Below are 27,680 nucleotides of genomic sequence, written 5' to 3'. Positions count from 1 at the left end.
TAATGATTTGAATGTTTTTATTCAATTGTATTGTGAAGGTTACAATTTATATATATCTAATTTTTAACAAGTGGATCTAGTTTAGTACTTCATTTTATTAGTAAAACCAATTCAAGTAAGTCAGCTAGATTTTCACCTAGCAGTTTAATGTGGCAAGCTAGAATTGTCATCTGCTTTACATACATTTAAGGTAAGTGTTTCCAATAGGACAAATATTAAACTAGAAAGCCAATACAGTTTAAAGCAGGAAACAAAATTCATTTGGTCATTTATGCCAGAAAATTAAAGAGCAATGGTGATACCATACAATATTTTGCCTTTTGTTATTTTTTAAATATCAATTAAAGAATCTTCTTGTCTATACAGGTGGAACAGCTTCAGTAGCTGCTTGGATTTACCTGGGGCTCTTTAACAGCATAGTTTCCTTATCGATAACCAGGACCTGGCTGAGTATAGCCCTGGCCAAATGCAGGACGACTGCGTGCATAAGGATTAGGGCCACTTGGAGGAGGAGTCATAGTAGTTCCAGGAGGTGGAGTGAAACCAGGTCTTGGCTGGAAGGTGCTGGGCTGGCTAGGAGCCATTCCAGGTTGCGATGCTGGAGTTACATTATAATTAGCAGACTGGGAAGCCTGAGTTGTATAATTTTGTGGAGTATAAGTGCCTGTTTGATACTGCTGAGGAGGCTGAGCTGGCAGCTGTGGAGCTGGGCCAGGAAAGCCAGGAGCTGGAGCCTGGGAAGCTTGCTGGCTGTACCCTTGGAACTGCTGTGCTTGCTGAGGAGCAGTCTGTTGGCTGTAGCCTGCTAAGAGATCCAAGTAAAACAACAGATTGAGGTGAAAGTAGAACTTGCTTCTTTATATTGGCATTATTTATTTACACTGAGTTTTACATGAAGTTAAAGACAAATTAAAAAAAAGAAAAGAAAAAGGTGCAAGAAAAAAACAAGACTAGTTATAAAACAACTTCCAATCTTTTCTTCAACAGATACTGACAACCTATCACCTCCCATCCCTTTTATCTCTTCCAGAAATCTCTTCAACCCCTTATAAATAATTTTTTTCATTTTTCTCTCTCTCTTTTTTTTAGCAAAATGCCCATAATAGGCTTCCAGCCTTTTAGAAAGGCATTTGTTTTCTCCCTGGCTAAACAGGGCAGTTTCACATTTCTGCCAATTCTGACAATTTTATGATCCATTCCTCCATTGTGGGAATTTCAATACTCTGCCATCTTTGTGCCTGCCATTGTATCTACTACCACGTACAAAATTAATAATTTCTAATACGTGTGTGTGTGTATGCATATTTTGGAATGCTATAAAATTTAAGTACAGCTGTTGAAAAATGAATTCAGAGTTCTACAGCCCTGTGTGTGTGTGTGTGTGTTTGTGTGTGTGTAGGTGAACAAAATAGTTTTTTAATACCTAGCACCATCAAAACTACAGATCACACAATTCAACAAAATGTGTGAAAAAAATCTATATAAACTGTTAAAAATGTGACAAGGTGGTAGAAAAGGTGAAACTATATGAATTCGTATTATTTACGCATAATATTAATAGTATATAAACATAATATAGTTTATTTCATATATTTTGATATATATAAGGTTTCTTTAGAAAAAATGCACATTTTAAAGAAGTTTTTTAATTTTTTAAATTAAAATTTTTTAAATTTTAAAGAAGTATGGACAAAATGGAAAACATGTTTTATTTCAAGCTTGCAACAAAATACTCCCACTCAAAATGTTCCATAGGAGTGGCCAATGATTATACTCCATCAGAACAAAACCTATAAATGACTTGAGTGTTTTGTTCCGACCACAAAATGCTATTTTAGAAACTATTTTTGTTCTGCATTCAGAACACTAATAATCCATTAAAAAGTAAAAAGAGCCTGTTTCAACATTGTTTCTAAAACCAGATTGCTGAAAACATCTGAGCTCAAAACGGCCAAGTTTCAATCCAAAAATTTTAGAAAAGTTCAAAATGCTTAGTATCAGTATGTGTATGTGTACATGTAGAACCCAGTGTGAAACAATTAATACACATTTGAATTCAAAAGATTATCTCCAGATATCATTTTCATAAATACAAAAATGTAGATAGGAGTGCATATATTTTTAATTCTATGCATTCAGTTACATCACAAATAACTTTCAAAGACAAATTCACTGGTAATGTGAAACAAAAATCTGGAAGGGGATGGGGGACTAAGAACTCCATTTATCTCTTGCATAAAACACACCTGAAGCTACTTGCAATGAAACCTCTCCAATGACTGGAATCCTGTTAGCATTAAATACCAGACACATAATATTAAAAACACAGGATCCTTACAAGAAAGCAATGACTAAAATACACTTTTGAACTCACCTGAATTTGGACTCAAAATTTACTTTGAAACAATCAAGAGCACTGTAACATAGTTTTGGATTAACTAAGTGACCTATGGCTAGCGATGATACTAAGAAGTAAAGATTATCATCTGTAACGTACCGTGTAAAGCCTTCGAAAACTTTTTTTAAAAACCATACATGAATATAATGCAGAAAATTGAATGGCTTCTCTGTAAGGCAGGCATGTCAAACTGCCGGCCCGCGGGCCAGATGTATCATACTGAAACCACGCCCACCCCATTGCCGGCAATGGGGAAAAAGTTGTGATACGTCGTACGATGTCATGTGATGTCGCGAGTTTGACAGGCCTGCTGTAAGGCATCACAAAACTAACTTCCATATGCAGAAAGAACTGTTGGTAACTATATTAACAGCTGCTAAAACTCAGGAGGCATTTATTTTGTGTGTTCGTAGAGGTTGGGCCTCAGACGTTGTTTTGGCAAAGATTCATCCTAAACAAAACGTTCAAGAGAAATGATACAACTTTTCCTCAGATGCAACTTTTCTTCTAGAAGTCATATGACTTATTGGGCATTTGAAATTATTCGACTAGTTTCACTGTAACTGAAGATTCTGGAATTTTTTTTCTAGAGGCAATCTGCAGAGTGGTAAATGACCAAGTAAAACATAACCATTGGGCATTTTCTCCTGATTGTATTTTTATGTTAAACTCATTTTTCATAATAATGCATGCCATCTGGTTTTTCAAACAGTTGTACAATATCCCTTTTAAAAATGAGAACACTGAAATATGCATCATATAGTGATGGCCGAAATTGTTGGCACCCCAGAAATTTTTCCAGAAAATCAAGTATTACTAACAGAAAAGTATTGCAGGAACACATGTTTTGCTATACACAGGTTTATTCCCTTTGTGTGTATTGGAACACAACAAAAAAGGGAGGGGAAAAAGCAAATTGGACATTTTGTTGTTGTTAGTTGCGAAGTCGTGTCTGACTCATCGCGACCCTATGGACAACGTTCCTCCAGGCCTTCCTGTCCTCTACCATCTTCTGGAGTCCATTTAAGCTCACGCCTACTGCTTCAGTGACTCCATCCAGCCACCTCATTCTCTGTCGTCCCTTTCTTCTATTGCCCTCAATCTTTCCCAGCATTAGGCTCTTCTCCAGTGAGTCCTTCCTTCTCATTAGGTGGCCAAAGTATTTGAGTTTTAGCTTCAGGATCTGGCCTTCTAAAGAGCAGTCAGGGTTGATCTCCTCTAGGACTGACCGGTTTAATCGCCTTGCAGTCCAAGGGACTCGCAGGCGTCTTCTCCAGCACCATAGTTCAAAGGCTTCAATTCTTTGGTGCTCAACCTTTCTTATGGTCCAGCTTTCACTGCCATACATTGCAACTGGGAAGACTATAACCTTGACTATACGCACTTTTGTTGACAGGGTGATGTCTCTGCTTTTTAGTGTGCTGTCTAGATTTGCCATGGCTTTCCTCCCCAGGAGCAAGCATCTTTTAATTTCTTGGCTACAGTCCCCATCTGCAGTGATCTTGGAGCCCAGGAAAATAAAATCTGTCACTACCTCCATTTCTTCCCCATCTATTTGCCAGGAATTGAGAGGGCCGGATGCCATGATCTTGGTTTTCTTAATGTTTAGTTTCAACCCAGGTTTTGCACTCTCCTTCTTTAGTTCCTCTTCACTTTCTGCCATTAGAGTGGTATCATCTGCATATCTTAAGTTGTTGATGTTTCTTCCGGCAATCTTAATTCCAACTTTTGATTCATCTAGCCCTGCCTTTCTCATGATGTACTCTGCATATAAGTTAAATAGGCAAGGCGACAGTATACAGCCTTGCCGGACTCCTTTCACAATTTTGAACCAATCAGTGGTTCCGTGTCCAGTTCTCACTGTTGCTTCTTGGCCTGCATATAGGTTTCTCAAGAGACAAATAAGATGGTCTGGTATGCCCATCTCTTTAAGGACTTGCCACAGTTTGTTATGATCCACACAATCAAAGGCTTTAGCATAGTCAATGAAGCAGAAGTAGATGTTTTTCTGGAACTCTCTAGCTTTCTCCGTGATCCAGCGTATGTTAGCAATTTGATCTCTAGTTCCTCTGCCTCTTCGAAATCCTGCCTGTACTTCTGGTAGTTCTTGATCCACATACTGCTGGAGTCTAGCTTGTAGAATTTTAAGCATAACTTTACTAGCATGAGAAATGAGTGCAATGGTGCGATAGTTTGAACATTCTTTAGCACTGCCTTTCTTTGGAATTGGAATGTAAACTGTTCTTTTCCAATCCTGTGGCCACTGTTGAGTTTTCCAAATTTGCGGGCAAATTGAGTGTAGCACTTTTACTGCATCGTCTTTTTAAGATTTTGAATAGCTCAGCTGGAATACTGTCACCTCCACTAGTTTTGTTGTTGCTCAGCTTTTCTAAGGCCCATTTCACTTCACATTCTAGGATGTCTGGCTCGAGGTCAGTGACCACCTCATTGTGATTATCAGAGACATTAAGCTCATTCTTGTATAGTTCTTCTGTGTAATTTTGCCACCTCTTCTTAATCTCTTCTGCCTCTGTTAGGTCCCTGCCATTTTGGTCCTTTATCATGCCCATTTTTGCATGAAACGTTCCCTTCATTTCACCAATTTTCTTGAAAAGATCTCTGGTCCTCCCTATTCTATTGTTTTCTTCTATTTCTTTGCATTGTTCATTTAAGAAGGCATTCTTATCTCTTCTAGCTATTCTTTGGAATTCTGCATTTAATTGGGCATATCTTTCTTTTTCTCCTTTGCCTTTCGCTTCCCTCCTTTCCTCAGCTATTTGCAAAGCTTCCTCAGACAGCCATTTTGCTTTCTTGCATTTCTTTTTCTTTGGGATGGTTTTGGTTGCTACCTGTTGTACAATGTTGCAAACCTCTGTCCATAGTTCTTCAGGCACTCTGTCTATCAGATCTAATTCCTTAAATCTATTTGTCACCTCTACTGTATATTCAACAGGGATATGATTTAATTCATACCTGACTGGCCTAGCGCTTTTCCCTACTTTCTTTAATTTAAGCCTAAACTTTGCAACGAGAAGCTCATGGTCTGAGCCACAGTCAGCTCCTGGTCTTGTTTTTACTGACTGTATAGAGCTTCTCCATCTTTGGCTGCAGAGCATATAGTCAATCTGATTTCTGTGTTGACCGTCTGGTGATGTCCATGTGTAAAGCCGTCTCTTGGGTTGTTGGAAAAGAGTGTTTGCTATGACCATCGTATTCTCTTGACAAAATTCTATTAGCCTGTGCCCTGCTTCATTTTGTACTCCAAGGCCAAACTTGCCTGTTATTCCAGTTATCTTTTGGCTTCCTACTTTAGCATTCCAATCCCACATGATGATAAGGACATCAATTTTTGGTGTTAGTTCTTTAAGGTGCTATAGGGCTTCATTGAACCGGTCAATTTCATCCTCTTCAGCACCGGTGATTGGGGCATAGACTTGGACTACTGTGATATTGAATGGTTTGCCTTGGATTCGAACTGAGATCATTCTGTCATTTTGAGGGTTGTATCCCCGTATTGCTTTTCCTACTTTTTTATTGACTATGAAGGCTACTCCATTTCTTCTGAGGGATTCTTGCCCACAGTAGTATACCTGATGGTCATCTGAATTAAATTCACCCATTCCTGTCCATTTTAGTTCGCTGATACCTAAGATGTCGATGTTTAGTCTTGTCATCTCTTGTTTGACCACGTCCAGCTTTCCTTGATTCATGGATCTTACATTCCAGGTTCCTATGGAGAAAGAATCTTTACAGCATCGAACTTTCCTTTCACCACCACACATATTCACAGCTGAGCGTCCTTTCGGCTTTGGCCCAGTCGCTTCATTCTTTCTGGCACTACTAGTACTAGCCCTCTGCTCTTCCCCAGTAGCATACTGGATGCCTTCCGACCTGAGGGGCTCATCTTCCAGCGTCATATCGTTTTGCCTTTTGGTACTGTCCATAGGGTTTTCATGGCAAAGATACTGGAGTGGTTTGCCATTTTGTCAGAACTCACTGCTATGACCTTTCCGTCTTGGGTGGCCCTGCACGGCATAGCTCATAGCTTCATTGAATTACGCAAGCCCCTTCGCCACAACAAGGCAGTAATCCATGAAGGGGAAATTGGACATAATGTCAAACAAAACTCCAAAAATGGGCTGGACAAAATTATTGGCACCCTTTCAAAATTGTGGATAAACAAGATTGTTTCAAGCATGTGATGCTCCTTTAAACTCACCTGGGTGTGGACAATATAAAAATCACACCTGAAAGCAGATAAAAAGGAGAGAGGTTCACTTAGTCTTTGCATTGTGTGTCTGTGTGTGCCACGCTAAGCATGGACAACAGAAAGAGGAGAAGAGAACTGTCTGAGGACTTGAGAACCAAAATTGTGGACAAATATCAACAATCTCAAGGTTACAAATCCATCTCCAGAGATCTAGATTTGCCTTTGTCCACAGTGCGCAACATTATCAAGAAGTTTGCAACCCATGGCACTGTAGCTAATCTCCCTGGTTGTGGACGGAAGAGAAAAATTGATGAAAGGTTGCAATGCAGGATAGTCCGGATGGTGGATAAGCAGCCCCAAACAAGTTCCAAAGGAATGCAAGCTGTCCTGCAGGCTCAGGGAGCATCAATGTCAGCGCGAACTATCCAGGACCCCACTGCTGACACAGAGACATAAAAAAGCAAGATTACAGTTTGCCAAAATGTACTTGAGTAAGCCAAAATCCTTCTGGGAAAACGTCTTGTGGACAGATGAGACCAAGATAGAGCTTTTTGGGAAAGCACATCATTCTACTGTTTACCGAAAACGAAATGAGGCCTACAAAGAAAAGAACACAGTACCTACAGTGAAATATGGTGAAGGTTCAATGATGTTGTGGGGCTGTTTTGCTGCCTCTGGCACTGGGTGCCTTGAATGTGTGCAAGGCATCATGAAATCTGAGGATTACCAAAGGATTTTGGGTCGCACTGTAGAGCCCAGTGTCAGAAAGCTGGGTTTGCATCCGAGATCTTAAGTTTTCCAGCAGGACAATGACCCCAAACATACATCAAAAAGCACCCAGAAATGGATGGCAAGAAAGCGCTGGAGAGTTCTGAAGTGGCCAGCAATGAGTCCAAATCTGAATCCCATTGAACACCTGTGGAGAGATCTTAAAATTGCTGTTGGGAAAAGGCGCCCTTCCAATAAGATAGACCTGAAGCAGTTTGCAAAGGAAGAGTGGTCCAAAATTCCGGGTGAGAGGTGTAAGAAGCTTATTGATGGTTACAGGAAGCGACTGATTTCAGTTATTTTTTCCAAAGGGTGTGCAACCAAATATTAAGTTAAGGGTGCCAATAATTTTGTCCAGCCCATTTTTGGAGTTTTGTTTGACATTATGTCCAATTTGCTTTTTTTCCTCCCTTTTTTGTTGTGTTCCAATACAAAGGGAATAAACCTGTGTATAGCAAAACATGTGTTCCTGCAATACTTTTCTGTGAGAAATACTTGATTTTCTGGAAAAATTTCTGGGGTGCCAACAATTTCGGCCATGACTGTATATATCATTTTATATATAAACTATTAAAGCAATCAGCTGTGAGCAATGGTAGCATTCAGTTGCTACTTAGGAATATAATATATATATATATATATATATATATATATATATATATATATATATATATATATATATATATATATATATATATATATATATATATATATATATATATATATATATATATATATATATATATATATATATATATATATATATATATATATATATATATATATATATATATATATATATATATTCCTAAGTAGCAACTGAATGCTACCATTGCTCATTATTTGTGCAAATTATTCAAATTGCTAATAAAGAATTTGGGAGGCTAAGATGATCATCACAACTAATGAGCTGTCATAAGTTGACTAGCTCCTGTGGATAAGCCCTGAGCCGGGCCAAAACAGGAATGAAAGAGTTAATTAGCAAGGTCCATTCAAAAAGCCTTGACAAATACTTAAACATACATTTGCCTTGCCTTCCAGCTAATATAAGAGAGAAAGAACCCCGTGGCTCAGGAGGTTAAAACACTGCCTGATATACAATCAGCCCGGGTTCGAATCTCAGATAAAGGGTATGACTAACTGATGAGAACATAAATGAGTTCGAAATGATCATCTTAGCCTCCCAAATTCTTTATTAGCAATTTGAATAATTTGCACAAATAATGAGCTGTCATAAGTTGACTAGTTCCTGTGGATAAGCCCTGAGCCGGGCCAAAACAGGAATGAAAGAGTTAATTAGCAAGGTCCATTCAAAAAGCCTTGACAAATACTTAAACATACATTTGCCTTGCCTTCCAGCTAATATAAGAGAGAAAGAACCCCGTGGCTCAGGAGGTTAAAACACTGCCTGATATACAATCAGCCCGGGTTCGAATCTCAGATAAAGGGTATGACTAACTGATGAGAACATAAATGAGTTCGAAATGATCATCTTAGCCTCCCAAATTCTTTATTAGCAATTTGAATAATTTGCACAAATAATGAGCTGTCATAAGTTGACTAGTTCCTGTGGATAAGCCCTGAGCCGGGCCAAAACAGGAATGAAAGAGTTAATTAGCAAGGTCCATTCAAAAAGCCTTGACAAATACTTAAACATACATTTGCCTTGCCTTCCAGCTAATATAAGAGAGAAAGAACCCCGTGGCTCAGGAGGTTAAAACACTGCCTGATATACAATCAGCCCGGGTTCGAATCTCAGATAAAGGGTATGACTAACTGATGAGAACATAAATGAGTTCGAAATGATCATCTTAGCCTCCCAAATTCTTTATTAGCAATTTGAATAATTTGCACAAATAATGAGCTGTCATAAGTTGACTAGTTCCTGTGGATAAGCCCTGAGCCGGGCCAAAACAGGAATGAAAGAGTTAATTAGCAAGGTCCATTCAAAAAGCCTTGACAAATACTTAAACATACATTTGCCTTGCCTTCCAGCTAATATAAGAGAGAAAGAACCCCGTGGCTCAGGAGGTTAAAACACTGCCTGATATACAATCAGCCCGGGTTCGAATCTCAGATAAAGGGTATGACTAACTGATGAGAACATAAATGAGTTCGAAATGATCATCTTAGCCTCCCAAATTCTTTATTAGCAATTTGAATAATTTGCACACACACACATATATATATATATATATATATATATATATATATATATATATATATATATATATATATATATATATATATATATATATATATATATATATATATTATCTCTCCAAAACAGCTCTAAACCGTATCTAAAAGTACCTAACTCAGAAGAGCTTTAAAAGTACTTATGCGTTAATAATATATCCCATTCCTGTTTTATTTTTACTTTGAGAACTAAACTATAAAGAAGTATTCCAAATAGGTTGCAAAACTATTTAGCAATGCTTAAGCACCTTACACCTGCTTACCTTGATATTGTACACCATATTGTGGCTGAGGTTGAGCTTGTGGCTGTTGAGAAGGATATCCAGCCTGTTGTGGATACTGCTGATACATTTGGCCTATCAATTTAAAATTTAAAAATTTTACAACTTTAGAATATTGCTTGCTTAGTCTTATCTTTCTCATATTGTTCTCTTAAAACAGGGGTGACAAAATGCCGCCCTGCAGGCCGGTTGCATCATGTGCAGGCCGCACCCACCCCAGCTTCATAAATGTGAAAAAAGTCACGATACATCGCGACACGTCACATGAAGCGACGAGTGACAACCATGTCTTAAAGAGTTTAAAAGCAAACATAGAATTAATTTACAGATAATTCTCAGCTTCGTGTAGCAATTGTTCAAAGTTACAACGGCACTGAAAAATTGACTTACAACCAATCCTTGCATTTACAACTGTTGCAGCTTCCCCACAATCACATGAACAAAATCTGAGTGCTTGGCAATCGGCATGTATATATGATGGTTACCGTGTCCTGGGGACATGTGATTGCCATTTGTGACCTTACCAGCCAGCTTCCTCCTGATTCACTCAACAAACATCTGATTTACTTAACTGCACTGATTCATTTAACAACCATGGGAAAGAAGTCTGTAAAATTGGGTCCAACTCACTTAACAGCCTTGCTTAGCAACAGAAATTATGGTCCTTATTGTGCTTGTAAATCAAGAACTACCGGTAACTGATTATTTTCTAGGGACATAAGTAGCAAGAATATACTTTATATTTTCTCCTCCAACCCATTTCACAATAAGAACATACATACGTGTATATGTTATCACAATATCATTGCCTTTTGGCAGTAAATAGAAATTGATTTAGAGAAGGACAGTGATTTATTATATGCAAAACACTTTGGAAGAAAACTTTTACTTTATCAACAAAGGAGCACACTTCCTTCTCTTTGAGTCCACATTATCACTAACTGCCTCTGGGAAGAACACCTACCGAGGCGAAGATAACAACAATCACAGAAGATCCTGCGTACACACACTGCTTTGGAAAGCCAGTTTTGTGTGCATACCTTTAGGTCAGAAATAACATTGGAATTTTCTATCATATGTATCTAATGCCTATGAAATGAACCAGATATTTAACAAATAATATTTCTAACTATTTATTTAGAAAATTTAACTAATCCTTCTAGTAAGAGCGCTTCATTTTTAAGCCACTATGCTAATCCTTCAAATAGCCTTTACACTTTTCATTTTAGAGAATTCTTTGTTATGACTCAGCATTAGTGCACCACCTAGTGCTAGGTCAATCAAAATAACATTTTTAAATCAAAAATAATGTATGTTTCTTGTATTTGATTAATTAAAACATCTAAAAGCCATCTGTGTGCATATAAAGCACTTTGGTATACAGCAAAATCCCCAGTTCCAAGAAACCAAATTACATTTTGACAGTGAAAAAAATGAAGAAGCAGTGACTAAACAAAAACATAGCCAGAAATGAATGTGAACAAATGTGACCAAAGGAGCAATATATCACAAGATATAAATGTCTGAGAGAAATCTAAAGGTGAAGCACACGGTCATGAAAGTAAGGGCGGCAAGAAACAAAACTGCAAACAGCCAAAAGTGCTGTGGAACCATAGGAGCAAATATCATAAATTGTATCATATTGTGAGATAGGAAAGGGTAAATATGTTCACTGGAAGTAGAATAAGCATGAATGAATTGCTTACCATCTATTTGACCAGTTTGGGGCTGAGATCCTCCATATGACGGTTGCTGTGGTTGAACACATGGTGGATGGGCTGCGGAGGATGCAGAAGTGATGCTATCAGGTGTTCCTGAACGTTCCTCCACAGGGGCACTGGGCGGTCCTAGAAAAGAAAGTATTTTGAAACAAAAATAATGAACAATAATCTGCAGTGTCTTCTGAAATACAATATTCTTACTTTCATAATAAAGGCGGGATGCAAATAAAGAAACAGCATACAGTAAGATAGCTGCATAACTTTAATACAATTAATATTTCTGTGTCAGAAATGCATAGCTTTCTAGTTAGTCTTCGAATGGATAACTGGATTCGTACTTCAAAAAAAGGGGTAGGAGCCACAATAAAACCAATGAAATAAAATTCAATTTCACATAACTTTAGTAACCTTTAAATCAAATTAATTAAATATAGGTAATAGCAATAGCAGTTAAACTTATGTACCACTCCATAATGCTTTACGAGCCTCTCTAAGCAGTTTAGAGTCAGCCTATGGCCCCCAACAATCTGAGTCCTCATTTTACTGACCTCAAAAGGATGGAAGGCTGAGTCAACCTTGAGCCCATGAAGACTGAACCCCTGGCGGTCAGCAAAATTAGCCTGCAATACTGCATTCTAGTCACTGTGCCACCATGGCTAATAAATATAACCTCATAAATATTACTTCCTATGTAGCTTTCCCTTCTCTCACTTAGAAATCACTACCTTGTGACTACTTTTGGAGGGTTTCTGGAAGTCATAGCCATGTTTTCAGGTCATGTAAATGTCTTTTGTGACATTTTTGCCAAAAACCAAGCATTTACTTCATTTTCAGAAAAAAGCCACTACATCGTGAACAATTGGTTTGCTTAACAATCATGGCATTCGCTTAATGATGTGATGTTCACTTAATGACTGCCACAAGAAAGGTCATAAAATTGGGAACATAATACATATTTCACTACTTAGCAATTTCTGTGCAACAGCTAAAGCAGGACAGCTGTGTGCTCTGAACCACATTTTTAAATTTAAGTGGTGCCATTTTCTATCTGCTTTAAAGTGCTGCCATCTGCTGTTTGCATGTATAACTTTTTGAATCACAAACAGTAGTATTTGTTGACTTTATACTGACAAATTTCCTCACCTGTTTTAACCATTAACTTAGGCCAGGGGTCTTCAAACTTGGCCCTTTTATGACTTGTGTACTTCAACTCCCAGAATTCCTCAGCCAGGAAGTCCACGAGTCATAAAATGAGTTTCACAATTATTCAGAGTTATACCAACTCCAACTGACATTAACTTTCTATAATGTACCTTATAATGTTAAATTAATTACCATTACAGAGAGATTCAACCCTATCAACAAAAGTCAAGGCTACGGTCTTCCCAGTTGCAATGTATGGCAGTGAAAGTTGGACAATAAGAAAGGCTGAGAGGCAAAGAATTGAGGCCTTTGAAATATGGTGCTGGAGAAGACTCCTGCGAGTCCCTTGGACTGCAAGGCAATCAAACCGGTCAGTCCTAGAAGAAATCAACCCTGACTGCTCTTTAGAAGGCCAGATCCTGAAGTTGAAACTCAAATACTTTGGCCACCTAATGAGAAGGAAGGATTCACCAGAGAAGAGCCTAATGCTGTGAAAGATCGAGGGCAATAGAAGAAGGGGACGACAGAGAATTAGGTGGCTGGATGTAGTCACTGAAGCAGTAGGCGTGAGTTTAAATGGACTCCAGAAGATGGTAGAGGACAGGAAGGCCTGGAGGAACGTTGTCCATGGGGTCGCGATGGGTTGGACACGACTTTGCAGCTAACAACAACAACAGAGAGATTCTGGAGTGCATCCAAAGGAACAAATTCTAAACTTTATCATATTCAGATATTAATCATACTAAAAGATTTAATTGGTACTGAAATTAACTGCAACAAATTTTCAACAGCCTATTCCAAGCTAATTAAGTTGAATCCAATCCACTTCACAGCACATGGCAAACAGCTATGAATCCAAACCATTAAATCAATATTGCAGCTTTATCTTTCCACTAACCTTCATGGATATTTCTGCAACTGCCTTAAGTAGTCAAGTGTATCTAGTATGCAATAGCAATTCTCTCATTTCAAAAAACACTGTGCTAATAGTTAATACGCAAAAAAAAACAACTTAAGACAGGATTTTCCTGTACAGACTGGATTTTCCATTTCTTTTATTCCTTATTGTGTGTTTTTTTAACTACTAATTTTCAGGTGTGAGATTAATATATTGTCACTGCTGCTGTTCAAAAATTCAGTATACATATATTCCCAATATACAGATCTCCCAGATTTTGAAATTCAGATTTATGTAAACCAAGGTAATTCTTGAGTATGCTATTAACCGCTGTTATGAACTGATTGTGACTGGCTACTGAAACATCACTTTCCATTGCTTAAAATTCAATCTACGTGAACAGATAAATGCTTAATCTGCACAGGCCTTGTTATGCCCCTAGTAAACTAATACAATAATAAATCGACACCAAGTCTGTCTTTATTGCATTTACAGCTCAAATTTTCACTGAAATATCAAGATGTCTTATAGCGTAATCTTCTCAGTTTTATTTCAACAACTATCTTCTGATGTGATTTAGGCTGAGAGAGGAAAAATGGACTCAAAATCACAGAGTAAGAAAGATGGGAACTTGAACCTGTGTGTCTCCTGTTTAGTTCAACAACTGATCATAGGTAGTCCTCGACTTATGACCACAACCGAGACCAAAATTTGTTGCTAAGCAAGACAGTTGCTGAGTTTTGTCCCATTTTACAATCTTTCTTGCCATGATTAAGTAAATCACTGCAGTTAATTAGCAACACAGTTGTTAAGGGAATCTGGCTTCTCCCTTGACTTTTCTTGTCAGAAGCTTGCAAAAGATGGTCACACGACCCTGGATCACTGCATACGTCATAAATACATGCCAGTTGCAAAACATCTAAATTTTGATGATGTGATCACGGGGATGCTGCAAGAGTTGTTAAGTGTGAAAAACAGTCATAAGTCACTTTTTTAGTGGCATTGCAACATTGAACAGTCACTAAATGAATGGTGGTTAAGTCGAGGACTATCTGTGTGATGGTTCAAATGTATTCTTGGTGGTCTCAAGAGCTACAGGTTTGTACTGAATTCAACTTGGAAAGAAGTATAGATAAAAGACACCAAAGGGGAAAAAAAGAAACAGAATAAGAAGTTTCAGCTCCATTGGGGGAGATAAAAATTATTAATGCAAAATTTTGAAATTTGAAGTTCCTTCACGTACAGGTAGTTGTCACTTAACAACCACAACTGAGATGGAATCTTGGTTATTAAGTGAAGCAGTTGTTAAGCAAGATGTCATGTGAATGCTGCACTCAGCGACCCCCCGATTCCAGCACTCCTGGTTGCAGTTGTTAAGCGAACACATGGAGCTAAAATCCTTATCTCCGTTTCTCTTCATGCCTTCTCACATGACCATGGTGTGTGTGTATATGGGGGGGGAGAGAGAGGGGAGGGAGTGTGTTTTGTGATGGTCAGAAGTACTTTACAAGCGCTGTCTTTAAACTGAATGGTTGGTAAGCCCTTAAATGAGAGCTACCTATACCATCTATAAAATTGCCGTATGCCTGGCCACTTCGGAAAGAGTAAACCTCAGCAACAGTTTCAGTAAAATATATATTCTTACCCGACACCTGATCATCTGTCAGCCCAAATGCTGACAAGACATTTTTGTTGATTTCATCTTGATTTTTTAATGGATCAAAAGCAGACATACTTGCTGCTATAACTTGAGTAGACGGCTTGACAGTTGAATCGGCAGTAGGCTTGTCTTCCCTACCCTCTGCAACATCTGGAACAGAGATGGAAATTTTCAGAGGCCTGAAATTATGAAAATGATAGTAGTACTTAACGCTGTTAAGTACCAAGCCCAAACTTTACAGATTTAAAGCAGTGACAGCAAGGCAGAAAATGTTTCAAGGTGAAAACTCCACACCCAAAATATTTCAACTGGACCTTATCAGAAATGATTCCTTATTGGAAAAAGCATTTAGTCCTCACCTAAAACACATCATTCAAACCAATTTTGCAGTCAGAATATTTCTGTTAAGAAAGGAAAGGCCACTTGATGCAGTGCTTAATGTGCTGGCCTAAAAACCAGGAGACTGTGAGTTCCAGTCCCACCTCAGGCCCGAAAGCCACCTAGGTGTTCTTGGCCGTTTATTACCCTGCAGCCCAACCCACCTCACAGTGCTGTTGTAAGAATAGGAGTCATGTATATTTATTTGCCATCTCGAGTTACTTATAAAAGAAATCATAAAGGAAGCATAAAATAAAACTAAATGGAGAGTATTATGGGCAGTGTTGTGATTCAGGGTCAGCCTGTGGGTTCGGCATTTGGGTCGGATGATTCAGAGGAGGAGGATGGGGGTGTTGGAGAGCTTGCTGAGGGGGTTGGAGAGCTTGCTGATGAGAGCCCTCAGCCAGGCCCCTCCCACCTGGTTATGATGCAGACCCAGCTGTGTGAGCCTGACAGCGTGGATGAAGATGACCCACAGCTGGCCCTGTTCAAGGACGCCCGACGCAGGAGGTAGTCAATCAGGAGTAAACAGAGGAAGGCAATGGGGCACCTCGGAAGGAGGCAGAGAGAAGCCACGCCCTGAACTGTATAAAAGGGGAATGCATGGGAAGGCTGGTTTGCTGAAGGCAACCACTTGAATAGCTCCTGTTTCATGGTTCGTGTCTTGTTCTGTTTGCTTTTGTGTCCATAAATTTGGCAGGCTTAGTTCCAGCCTCTTGCCTTCTTGTAAAAGGGGTTGTCCCTGCCTTTTCTGCAGGGCCGGTAGCAGGCTGGTACAGAACAGGCTGCACTGGAGAGTTTATGGGGCTGTTTTTTTTTCTATTTTTTCTTTTTACTCTGTTATTGCTTTGTTATGATTATGAGGCACAGAGCTCTCATTTTAAAATGGGCAGCCATGTAAATACTTTAAATAAATTAAATGGCAAATGAAGAGCCTAATGCTGGGAAAGGTTGAGGGCAAGAGAAGAAGGGGACGACGGAGAATGAGGTGGCTGGATGGAGTCACTGAAGCAGTAGGTGTGAGCTTGAATGGACTCCAGAAGATGGTAGAGGACAGGAAGGCCTGGAGGAACGTTGTCCATAGGGTCGCGATGGGTCGGACACGACTTTGCAGCTAACAACAACAAATGGCAAATGAGGCTGGAATAGGATGTTTAGGGAACAGAGCGTTTCCACCCTGGGATGTTTGCACATTTCTAGGCAAGCATAGCTTATGAGAAGGGACATCCACACCAATCTATTTTTAAGTAACAGTTATCAACTTACCATTTTCAGGCAGACTAGTAGAAAGTCCTGGCTCAGCAGGTGGTTCTAAGCAATCCAATAAACGATTCACTTTGTTGCGAAGCTCTATCAGTTCTCGGCGAAGGTATTTTACCTGGTTTGACTCTAGCGGTCTTGGCTGCCCATTAACTATAAAAGAGATAATACACTAGTAAGTTTTCACAAGACGAGACAAAAGACCTTATAACTTGTATGAACTGCTTTGGAACAAATGGTATGTACCATCTATGTTACATAATTTCATGGGAATTAAGGAAAAATTATTACCAAGTAAAATAAAATGAAAAAGTATCAAGCAATTTTTAACAATATTTTTACTTACCAAATAGTGTCAGTTTCAGGATTCTACTGCACTGAATTGCAAAGGAAAGATCTGAACTATCAAACATTGTTATAAGATCTCCATCTGTTAATTAAGGAGAATGAGGAATCAGATACAACTTCCAAAAAAACCTCCCACATATCAGTGTCAGTTGTTTAAAAATCTATTTCCAAAAGATAGCAAGCAGTTGGGAGAGGGCAGGAACCAAATAAAGCCTGACAGCACAGGCAGAGTTGAAGTGCTGTCAAAACTTGTTCCAAGGTTTTGCTCCATAATTTGCAAGTAACAGTAGGGCAGCTTTGATATCATAAAGATTCTTTGTGATATATAAATTAAAAATGGGGCCCGCAGCTTGCCTCCTCTGCTAGCACGGGTGAGGTGGACCAATCCCACTGAGATGAGATGGTCCCTCAAGTAACCTGGACCCATGCCATGAGGGGCTTTAAAGGTGATTGCCAACATGTTGCAGCGGAAAGAAGCAGGCAGGCAGGGCGCGGAGGTCCGGAGACCTGCCGACGTTTGGGGAGGTTTGGGGAGGTGCGCGCGCACCTCCCCAAACCTCCCCAAACTTCGGCAGGTCTCGGGACGGCGGCGGCTTGAGAGAGGTGCGCGCGATCCTGGAAGCACCGAAGCCTCGGCCGCGCGCAAGTCCTCGGTAAGCTCCGGGCGGTCACTTGCTTCACGTCTCCTGAGGGAAGGGGGGGGGCGACTGGAGCGGGCGTGTTTCCTCGCCTGCTGGGCGCCGCGATTTGCCCGGGGAACGCGCGGGCCCCGAATGGCAGCGTGGAGCGAGGAAGCGGACAGCCAGGGCTTCCCCGAGAGCCGCGGCCACACAGGGTATTCCTGTGTATTCAGGCTTGCAAAATGGCGGATCGAGCCTCTGCTGGCGGCAGAGGCTTGCAGAGCGCGGATCCAGCCTCCGCCGGCGGCGGAGGCTTGCAGAACGGCGGATCGGCTTATACTCGAGTCAATAACTTTTTCCAGTTTTTGGGGGTGAAATTGGGGGTCTCGGCTTATACTCGAGTCGGCTTATACTCAAGTATATACGGTATATAAATCTTTAATTGAGAATATTATAAGTTTCTTCATCAATGCCCAACAGATTCATCAATGACAGGTTATCTTTCCAAGCTGTTTCTTTCATCCACCTGCCTCTACAAGTCCACTCCAGTGGATACATTTCATATTATAAATCCTTTCGTAGGTCACTGGTTCCTAAATTTTAGGTCTGCATTCTTCATATTTTACTATAAGTTACCCCATACTTGTATCATTTTAAGGCAATGATAGACTGGTTTCAAACATGTGGCCAATGGCCCAACACAGAAGAAGATAAAGGAGGAGATACATATACAAGTATTACTGTACAAAACATTACTGCCTACAGAAAATCTATTGCCATTTAATGATACAATCACATAGTTACTATACAATGTAAGATTCAATGTAATTCAGAAAGATCTAATTACACTGTATTACTCTGTGTTTTGTAATTTCATAAGCTTTGCATGTGCTGGGAAAAAACGTGTTCCAAAACAAAAGCTGAAGACTTCCTTTAAGCTTTTTCATTATTAAATAACATTAGAAAATGGAAGGTAAAAATTCCTACCTTCATCCTTATATTTTATTGTAACTTCATCATTGCTCAGCAGTTTTCCCCTGAAAACTCTTTGCATCATGAGCACCAACTCATCATAGGTGATATCCTCATTGTGAATTGGAATTCTTCTAATATCATCACCCAGCTGAGCTTTAATTATAAGCTTTCCACTCAAATCCAGTTGGCCGTTCATAGTTACCACAGGTCTTCTTATAGAAATATAAAAATGGATTAGTAACATGAATATCTATCAATTTAACCAAAAGACAAAGTAGGCTCATGGTGGGGGAAAAGGAACAAAATTCTCCTCCCCCTCCCGGTGTGTGTGTGTGTGTTCTTATATGAGTGGAAATAAATGGCAAGGCATTATTAATAGGGTTATCTCATATCCTGGCTTTTCAGTAGCTTTGTAAAATTCTGAAGGAAAGTTAGATTCCTTTCAAAGTGACCCAAACTGAATTTGTGATTTTAATTTTGAAGAATTGTCATCCTTAAAAAAATACTCATGTATTTGGTACAGTGAGGGGAAAAATATGTGATCCCTTGCTGATTTTGTATGTTTGCCCACTGACAAAGAAATGATCAGTCTATCATTTTAATGGTAGGTTTATTTTAACAATGAGACACAGAATAACAACAAAAATCCAGAAAAATGCATTTCAAAAGTTATACATTGATTTGCATTTTAATGAGAGAAATAAGTATTTGACTCCTTTGCAAAACATGTAGTACTTGGTGGCAAAATCCTTGTTGGTAATCACAGAAGTCAGATGTTTCTTGTAGTTGGCCACCAGGTTTGCACACATCTCAGGAGGGATTTTGTCCCATTCCTCTTTGCTGATCCTCTCCAAGTCATTGAGGTTTCGAGGCTGACGTTTGGCAGCTCGAACCTTCAGCTCCCTCCACAGATTTCCTATGGGATTAAGGTCTGGAGACTGGCTATGCCACTCCAGGACCTTAACGTGCTTCTTCTTGAGCCACTCCTTTGTTGCCTTGGCTGTGTGTTTTGGGTCATTGCAATGCTGGAATACCCATCCACAACCCATTTTCAATGCCCTAGCTGAGGGAAGGAGGTTCTCACCCAAGATTTGATGGTACTTGGCCCCGTCCGTCGTCCCTTTGATGCAGTGAAGTTGTCCAGTTCCCTTAGCAGAAAAACACCTCCAAAGCATGTTTCCACCTCCATGTTTGACAGTGGGGATGGTGTTCTTGGGGTCATAGGCAGCATTCCTCCTCCTCCAAACATGGCAAGTTGATGCCAAAGAGCTTTATTTGGTCTCATCTGACCACAACACTTTCACCCAGTTCTCCTCTGAATCATTCAGTTATTCATTGGCAAACTTCAGACGGGCCTGTACATGTGCTTTCTAAAGCAGGGGAACCTTGCGGGCGCTGCAGGATTTCAGTCCTTCACGGCATAATGTGTTACCAATTGTTTTCTTGGTGACTATGGTCCCAGCTGCCTTGAGATCATTGACAAGATCCTCCCGTGTAGTTCTGGGCTGATTCCTCACCATTCTCACGATCACTGAAACTCCACGAGGTGAGATCTTGCATGAAGACTCAGATCGAGGGAGACACAGTTATTTTGTGTTTCTTCCATTTGCAAATAATCGCACCAACTGTCGTAACCTTCTCACCAAGCTGCTTGTAGCCCATTCCAGCCTTGTGTAGATCTACAATCCTGTCCCTGACATCCCTGGACAGCTCTTTGGTCTTAGCAATGGTGAAGAGTTTGGAATCTGATTGCTTCTGTGGACAGGTGTCTTTTATACAGGTAACAAGCTGTAAGAGAGTGCTCCTAATCTCAGCTCATTACCTGTATAAAAGACACCTGGGAGACAGAAATCTTGCTCATTGATAGGGGATCAAATACTTATTTCATTCATTAAAATGCAAATCAATTTATAACTTTGTTGAAATGCATTTTTCTGGATTTTTTTTGTTATTCTTTCACTGTAAAAATAAACCTACCATTAAAATTATAGACTATTAATTTCTTTCTCAGAAGGCAAACTTACAAAATCAGCAGGGGATCAAATAATTTTTTCCCCTCACTGTATGCTAATAAACAAACCTTTTAAAACATAATTCCAAAAATGTAGACACAGGGAAAAGTAAGAAATTATAAGAGACAATTGCAACTTTGTTAACCATACATAGCATAAGCACAGTACATTATTACTACAAGAGTGACACAGGCATCAAGATATTCATTGTCAGCATTTAAAGTTCCATTTTTTTTAAAAAAAAATAGGTATAAAAAGATTAAGAAATCTCATTGGGAATGCCAAAATCTTGCAAGATTTCTGGAGTTATAACATGAAATCTCATAATTTTTGTGTCGATTCTCATGAAGGATCATGAGATTTTGGGTGATTTTTTTGTGGAGATGATGAAAACAATGTTTCAATTAGTTTCGATAAACTTGGCTATTTTAAACAGTTGGAGCCCAATTTACTAATGACATACCATCATAAAAAAATAAAAAATAGGAATCACTCTTAACTTCATGATACTTTACACTTTGATAAAATTCTATAAAAATATCAAATGTGTAAATTACCTGTTTTGCACTGGTTTCCAAGAGAATAATTATTCTTTTAACTTTCAGCTGGATGTCAAATGCCCCGCCATGCAGTGCTAATTAGCAAAATAGGCAGTAGTGCACAATACCTGCACAGAACATTAAGTTAGATTTAGTTTTCATCTCTCAAGAGACCAATATCATTCATAAGCAAGTTTGCATATAAATGTTTACATTCTGAAGATATAACCCTGAATCTACACTGATTCCACTAGTCCTTGATTTGTATTATTGCAAAAATATCCTGCTTTTAAGTATTCCATTAAGAATAAGTTAGGACTGTAAACCATATAACTCAGTTGCTGGGAGATCAAACCAACAGCCCAACTACCAACCCAAGCTACTAATATTCAAACACATCTCGGTGATCATGATACTTGGTGGCCAAAAGGTTACACATAGTTCAAAACTATAAAACATTCACTTCTGTAATTCTAGAGTCAAAAAACTGAATCTTGCTAGGAGGATCGAAGGTTGGAAAGAATGCCCGAAAATGAACATCTAAAAAGTTATAATCCCTGTATTTTAGATTGTTCCCATGTAAAACTTATATTTTAATATTTAATAATAGTGTCAAAAACCACGAGATGCTTTTTATAAATTTGTTTTTTATCAAATCAAAACCAAATTCAAATAACATGTATAACAGCATATTGACAGCCCCCCCCCCCGTCCAAAACATACAGAAAAGCATTCCCTAATTCTCTATTAGATGTACAGTATCTTTCCCTCCAGTACTAAAAACTCCAGGCATATGAACAAAATTCTGAATGAATTTCACCTATGTTGGAGAAGAGAAAGGAGAGATCTCATTCAATAGGTAACATACATTATGAGGAACAATTAATCCAATTGCTGTTGAATATTTTGTATTGCATTATCTTGAATTAGTGTTTGATTAAATAAAAGTACACAACAGGAGAGAGGGAAGGGGAGAGAGAAAAGTATAAACAATTTGTTTCAATAATTACTATTTATTTATTAAGAACATGGCTGCCCAACTCACTCTCGGTGACTCCAGGTGGCTTACAAAGATAAAACCCAGTACACAAAACAATAAACCCCCTTTTCTCTGGCAACGAGACCAGCTGCTTGATGGGCTCAATATGCATTACAAAATAATACTGTATCATGCAGTGACAAGCATAATTCAGCAAAATTGTCTGATGCAAACAGGAAAGAGGCTATCATCTACTGCTATTTAGATGAACTGAAGAATAATTTTAAATCTAATTGAGAATTCAGCCTTAATTTTTAATGAAATCTTTATTGGTTAATGTACATATTTTAAGTTGCAGCAAGAACTGTGATGCAGTGTTACAGCCCTAAGAACAATCTCTGACTTTGGATATCCGAGAAATAGAAACACGAATTTATTCTTATTATTGTCAAGATCCAAACATAAACATTTTGAAATAAAGTTCCCCCCAAAATGTTTTTTAAATACTATATTATTTGTTTACATTTCTTCTGCTTTAACTTTTTGTTTGGAATTTAATTATATTATAGAACAGGAAAGTATAAAGGAATTAATCTATAGTGGCATACAGTAATTTTAAAAATCAATATCTATTTCAGAATCACCACTAAAAGATATTCCACAAGAATCCTACCAATATTTATGATGCCATAAAGCTTACTATCTTTGCTGCATCAAATTAACTAATACTCTGGAACTTTATACTACAGATAGTCATATTGCTAATTGAGAAAGTTGCTAAATGAATTTTGCCTCATTTTACAATCTTTCTTGCTACAGTCCTTAAGTGAATCACAGCAGTTGTTTAGTTAGTAACACAGTTATTAAGTGAATCTGGCTTCCCCATTGACTTTGCTAAGATGTTAAGCAAATCACTGCAGCTGTCAAGTGAATCATGTGGTCATTAAGCAAATCTGACTCTTCCCATTGATTTTGCTTGACAGGAGCTGGCTGGAAAGGTCATAAAAGGTGATCAAATGACCCACCCAAGATGCTGCAGCCATTGTAAATACATGTTGGTTGCCAAGTGCCTGAATTCTGATTATATGTGACCTTGGGGATGTTATGTTAGCGGTCAGTGTGAGGACTGGTTGTAAGTCACATTTTTCATTGCTCATGTAAGTAAATAAATGAATGGTTATAAGTAAAGGACTACCTGCAATTATAGCTTAAGTGTGGATTGCTTTACAGGTTGTCCTTGCAACCATTCATTTAGTGACTGTTCAAAGTTACAACAGCACTGAAAAAGTGACTTACGACCATTGCAGCATCCTCATGGTCACATGATCAAAATCAGAATACTTGGCAACTGGTTTATACGTATGACAGTTGTAGTGTCCCAGGATCATGTAATAAACTGACCAGCAAAGTCAATGGGGAAGCTAGATTCACTTAACAGCCATGTTACTAACTTAACTGCAGCAATTCACTTAACAACTGTGGCAAGAAAAGTTGTAAAATGGGACAAAACTCACTTAGCAACAGAAAGTTTGGACTCATTTGTGGTCCTAAGTCAAGGACTACCTGTATTATGTACCTCTGGTTCAGTTTGAAGCATTACAAAGCAATTATTTTAATAAAAGCTTCCTTATGTTGTGGTCTAAGAAGGAGAGCTTATTTAAATATATTATTTTAATATTTATTTCACAATGTTTACACAGCCTCTCATTCGTGGCAGACTCTAAAAATATTTTAAGAATACTTTCATAAGAAAAAATCCCCAGTCTTCCATATGAGTATATTTAGCATAATTTACACTTTTATTTTAAGCATACAAAAAGCACCAATACATTTTATAACCCTACACCAGAAACCATCAAGTTCTTCAATTCTAATAAAGTAACATAACCACATAACAATTTTAATATTTAAAAATTGAACACTTCTCAGTAGAATGCTCCACTTTGAGCAGTGATTAAGTATTAGACTCAAATAGGAGGCAGAATACCTACATTGTTGAGGAAATAAAGAGCTCCTGACATGAAGAAATTGATAAGGGCTTGGATTCTTGAGAATTTTCAAATGAGACAAGCTTCCAGGTCATAAACGTGGAATAAATCCATTCATTTCAAAGGTCAGATTTTAAAGCAAAACCCACCCTCTAACAATAACAGAATAACAAGAGTTGGAAAGAGACCTTGGAGGGGTTCTAAGCCGGCCCTCTGCTCAAGGAGGAAACCCTAAACCATTTCAGACCAATCTCATCTTTAAAAACTCCAGTATTGGAGCATCCACAATTTGTGGACTCAAGTCGTTCCATTGATTAACTGGTCTTAATTGTCAGGAAATTTCTCCTTAGTTCTAGGTTGAATCTCTCCTTGAATTCTTGTCCCGCCTTCAGGTGCTTTGGAGAATAGCTTTGGAGAATAGCTCTGACCTTTGAAATGAATGGATTTATTCCACGTTTATGACCTGGAAGCTTGTCTCATTTGAAAATTCTCAAGAATCCAAGCCCTTATCAATTTCTTTACTCCCTCTTCTTTGTGGCAGCCCCTGAGATATTGGAACACTGCTATCATGTCACCCCCTAGTCCAGGGGTAGGCAACCTCGGCTCTTTTATGACTCATGGACTTCAACTCCCAGAATTCCTGAGTCAGACTCAGGAATTCTGGGAGTTGAAGTCCATGAGTCATAAAAGAGCCGAGGTTGCCTACCCGTGCCCTACTCTTTCTTTTCATTACACTGGACATACTCAATTTCTGCAACCATTCTTGGTACGTTTTTAGCCTTCAGTCCCCTAATCATCTTTGTTGCTCTTCTCTGCCCTCTAGATTCTAGACTAGAGTCTCAAGCTTTTTTTTTTTTTTTTGATAACGTGGAGATCTAGCTTGAATGACCTTGCCCGTTATGTTCCCCTTCTTTCAAATAACGATCCGTTGTAGCTTTTTAAATCAGGCATCGCTGGGAGAACCACGTCGGTCACAGCCCAGCCTCGGGGAACTTAATTTACAGAGGTGCAAACTGCTCATTGTAGTTTCCAACATCGAACGGGGGGGGGGATGCAAAAAAAAAAGCAGCTTTTCAAGCAAAGATCTTTCTCCCCTAAAGATCTGTCCTGACACCCCAGAATAACGCACTGTGCCCCAGAAGTTTCCAGTTTTGGTTGCAACAGGCCAAAGAGGTTTACCCGCCTTTGGGCCACAAACGCTAAAGCAGAGGTCTTCAAACTTGGCCCTTTTATGACTTTGTGGACTTCAACTCCCAGAATTCCTCAGCCAGGCACGCTGGCTGAGGAATTCTGGGAGTTGAAGTCCACAAGTCATAAAAGGGCCAAGTTTGAAGACCCCTGCGCGGCTAAAGGGAAAGCGAAGCGGACGCAGGAAGTGGCAGCAGCTGAGCGGGGCTCAGCTAACTCCTTCCTTCCCACAGAAAAATGGAAGGCGAAGTCTCGAGCGGGTCTCCCTCTTCTTCCCCTCTCGATCCTCCGGCCGGTTACTCAACACCGCCGCCCCCGCAATACACCTACAGAGCAGCTCGGCCGCGCCCATTCAAAAGAAGGCCACGGCTCCCCGGCCGCCACGATTTTGGCTCTTCTAGCACCAGGTTATGACCAGCGCTTCCCTCAGCCACGCAGGCGGCCAAAGCCGGCCTAAGGTCCCTCGCTACTCACCGCCGCCGCCACCGCCGCTGCCGTACGTGGCAAAGGGAATCTGCCAAGGTGGTCACGGCTCCGCCCGCGGCCCAAACCTCCGCGCACGCGCACCGCTCCCACGACTCGACAAGCGGGTATCTGGCCCTGAAACGCTTCGTCACAGGAAAACGGAACTGCGCAAGCGCAAGAGGAGTCGCCGGGGAAGTCGTAATACGCAATTTGGAATCCTGTGCATTTTTCCCCGTAACTTGAGGAAGATGTTATTTCTTACACGTGATAAGATTGCCGGAAATAATTTCTTGTGGATTTGTGAAATTTACATTTTTAAAAAAAAAATAAATAAAAATAATGGATAACATTTGCAGTGAGCGGGGTTCAGTGTCAACGTTTATCCTTTTTGCATTACACCATGTTTTTGAGGGGTATGTGAATGCGTGTTCAGTCGAAGGTTGCTTTTAGATTCTGCCATGAAACCATTGACTTTTGATGAAAGTGAAACAAAAAAATACACCCTCCTGCTCCTGAGCATTCTATTCTGCATAGGAGACATTCATTCTTCTCTCACGGCCACTTTGGTCTTACGTAATTATCTTATGCAATTTAAAATACGAATTTCTCTCCCTCTTACTTAGGACATTAGGAAAAATTATTTTAATTTTCAGTTTTGAACTGCTGAGCTTCCTCAAAGAGGGAGTATGCCATCTTATTAATGTGCAAGTCCTAATACATTTTGCATTGCCTTTGTGGGGAGTCACACACACACACACCCCAGAGAAGGAAATATTAAAAGGGAAGAATGTTATATTTCCTCAAAATATCTTAATGAGGCAAAAAAAAGCATGCCCAGTTTTTCTTAACAGCCCCAAGTCTCCCTCCCCCAAGCAGAAACCAGCTCTGCAGAAATGCAGATGTAATAATTCATTCAGGAAGGTTGTAACCCTCCAGCTAGAAGCTTAGTAAGACAACTAAAATCTACATACCCCACCCAAACTCTAAGATGGGACATAATAGGATTAACCCACAGATGCCAAAGGGGCACAATCAGACTCAGATCAAAAGTACATGACAAAGGAAATACAAAGCCTAAACAGGAAACAACTCCAAACAAAAGCTCAAGAGAGTATAAAACCCATTCCTTACTACATGTGTGCTTTCTTTTTCTTCCAAAGCCATCATTCTGTCTAGCTTTCCTCTTCAATAAACTACAACCTTCCTACTAAAGCAGTCGCCATGTTGTTTATTCCCTGTTTGGACTGGACCCTGATGAAGACTCCCTTCAACGCCTTCTTTCTCAAAAATTACATAAATTCTGTCAGCAGTACCAGGCTGTGTTATATCTTTTGCTCAGTCATCCAGGTCATAGTTAACCCAAAGATGCTTTTCTTTCATGAGGAAACTGGACTTCCTTGTTTTTCTTTGAAGATGTTTCACTTCTCATCCAAGAAGCTTCTTCAGCTCTGACAGGATGGTGGGGAATGGAAATATTTATACTCCTGCAAACAGTGGTTCATTTGCATTCTTTTAGCAAGTTGTTAATGCTACCTGGAGGCTTATCTGTGTCTTCAGTGTCACTTGAATAGTGCAAATGGGTGTGGAGCCTTCTTGGAACTGTTGAAAGGACTTTGTTGTAAACTGGAGATAGATGATGTCAGATCCCTC

The 27,680-nt window shown here is 39.3% G+C and overlaps 1 protein-coding gene across 4 annotated transcripts; it reads right to left on the bottom strand.

Annotated features, from left to right (window-relative positions):
• Positions 1-26,132, bottom strand: TFG (trafficking from ER to golgi regulator). Of its 4 annotated transcripts, none has more exons than XM_081327506.1 (9): positions 26,040-26,132; positions 21,429-21,538; positions 18,872-19,071; positions 17,263-17,346; positions 16,923-17,069; positions 15,264-15,428; positions 11,563-11,703; positions 9,839-9,931; positions 1-802 (listed from the first exon to the last, which is right to left on the bottom strand). In XM_081327506.1, exons 3-9 carry the CDS (start codon positions 19,053-19,055, stop codon positions 426-428), a joined length of 1,191 nt encoding a protein of 396 aa, XP_081183632.1. In that variant the 5' UTR covers positions 19,056-19,071; positions 21,429-21,538; positions 26,040-26,132; the 3' UTR covers positions 1-425. The 4 variants fall into 4 exon arrangements, with proteins under 4 accessions (XP_081183632.1, XP_081183633.1, XP_081183630.1 ...); XM_081327507.1 differs by having other exon boundaries at positions 1-805; positions 15,354-15,428; positions 26,040-26,131; XM_081327504.1 differs by having other exon boundaries at positions 1-805; positions 26,040-26,129.
• Positions 26,133-27,680: the final 1,548 nt, after the last annotated feature.

This window comes from Vipera berus, assembly GCF_964194415.1.
Source record: "Vipera berus genome assembly, chromosome: 4".
NCBI classification, from domain to species: domain Eukaryota; kingdom Metazoa; phylum Chordata; class Lepidosauria; order Squamata; family Viperidae; genus Vipera; species Vipera berus.
The sequence above is the reverse complement of the archived record's forward strand: the minus strand, read 5'-3'. Positions and strand labels throughout refer to the sequence as shown.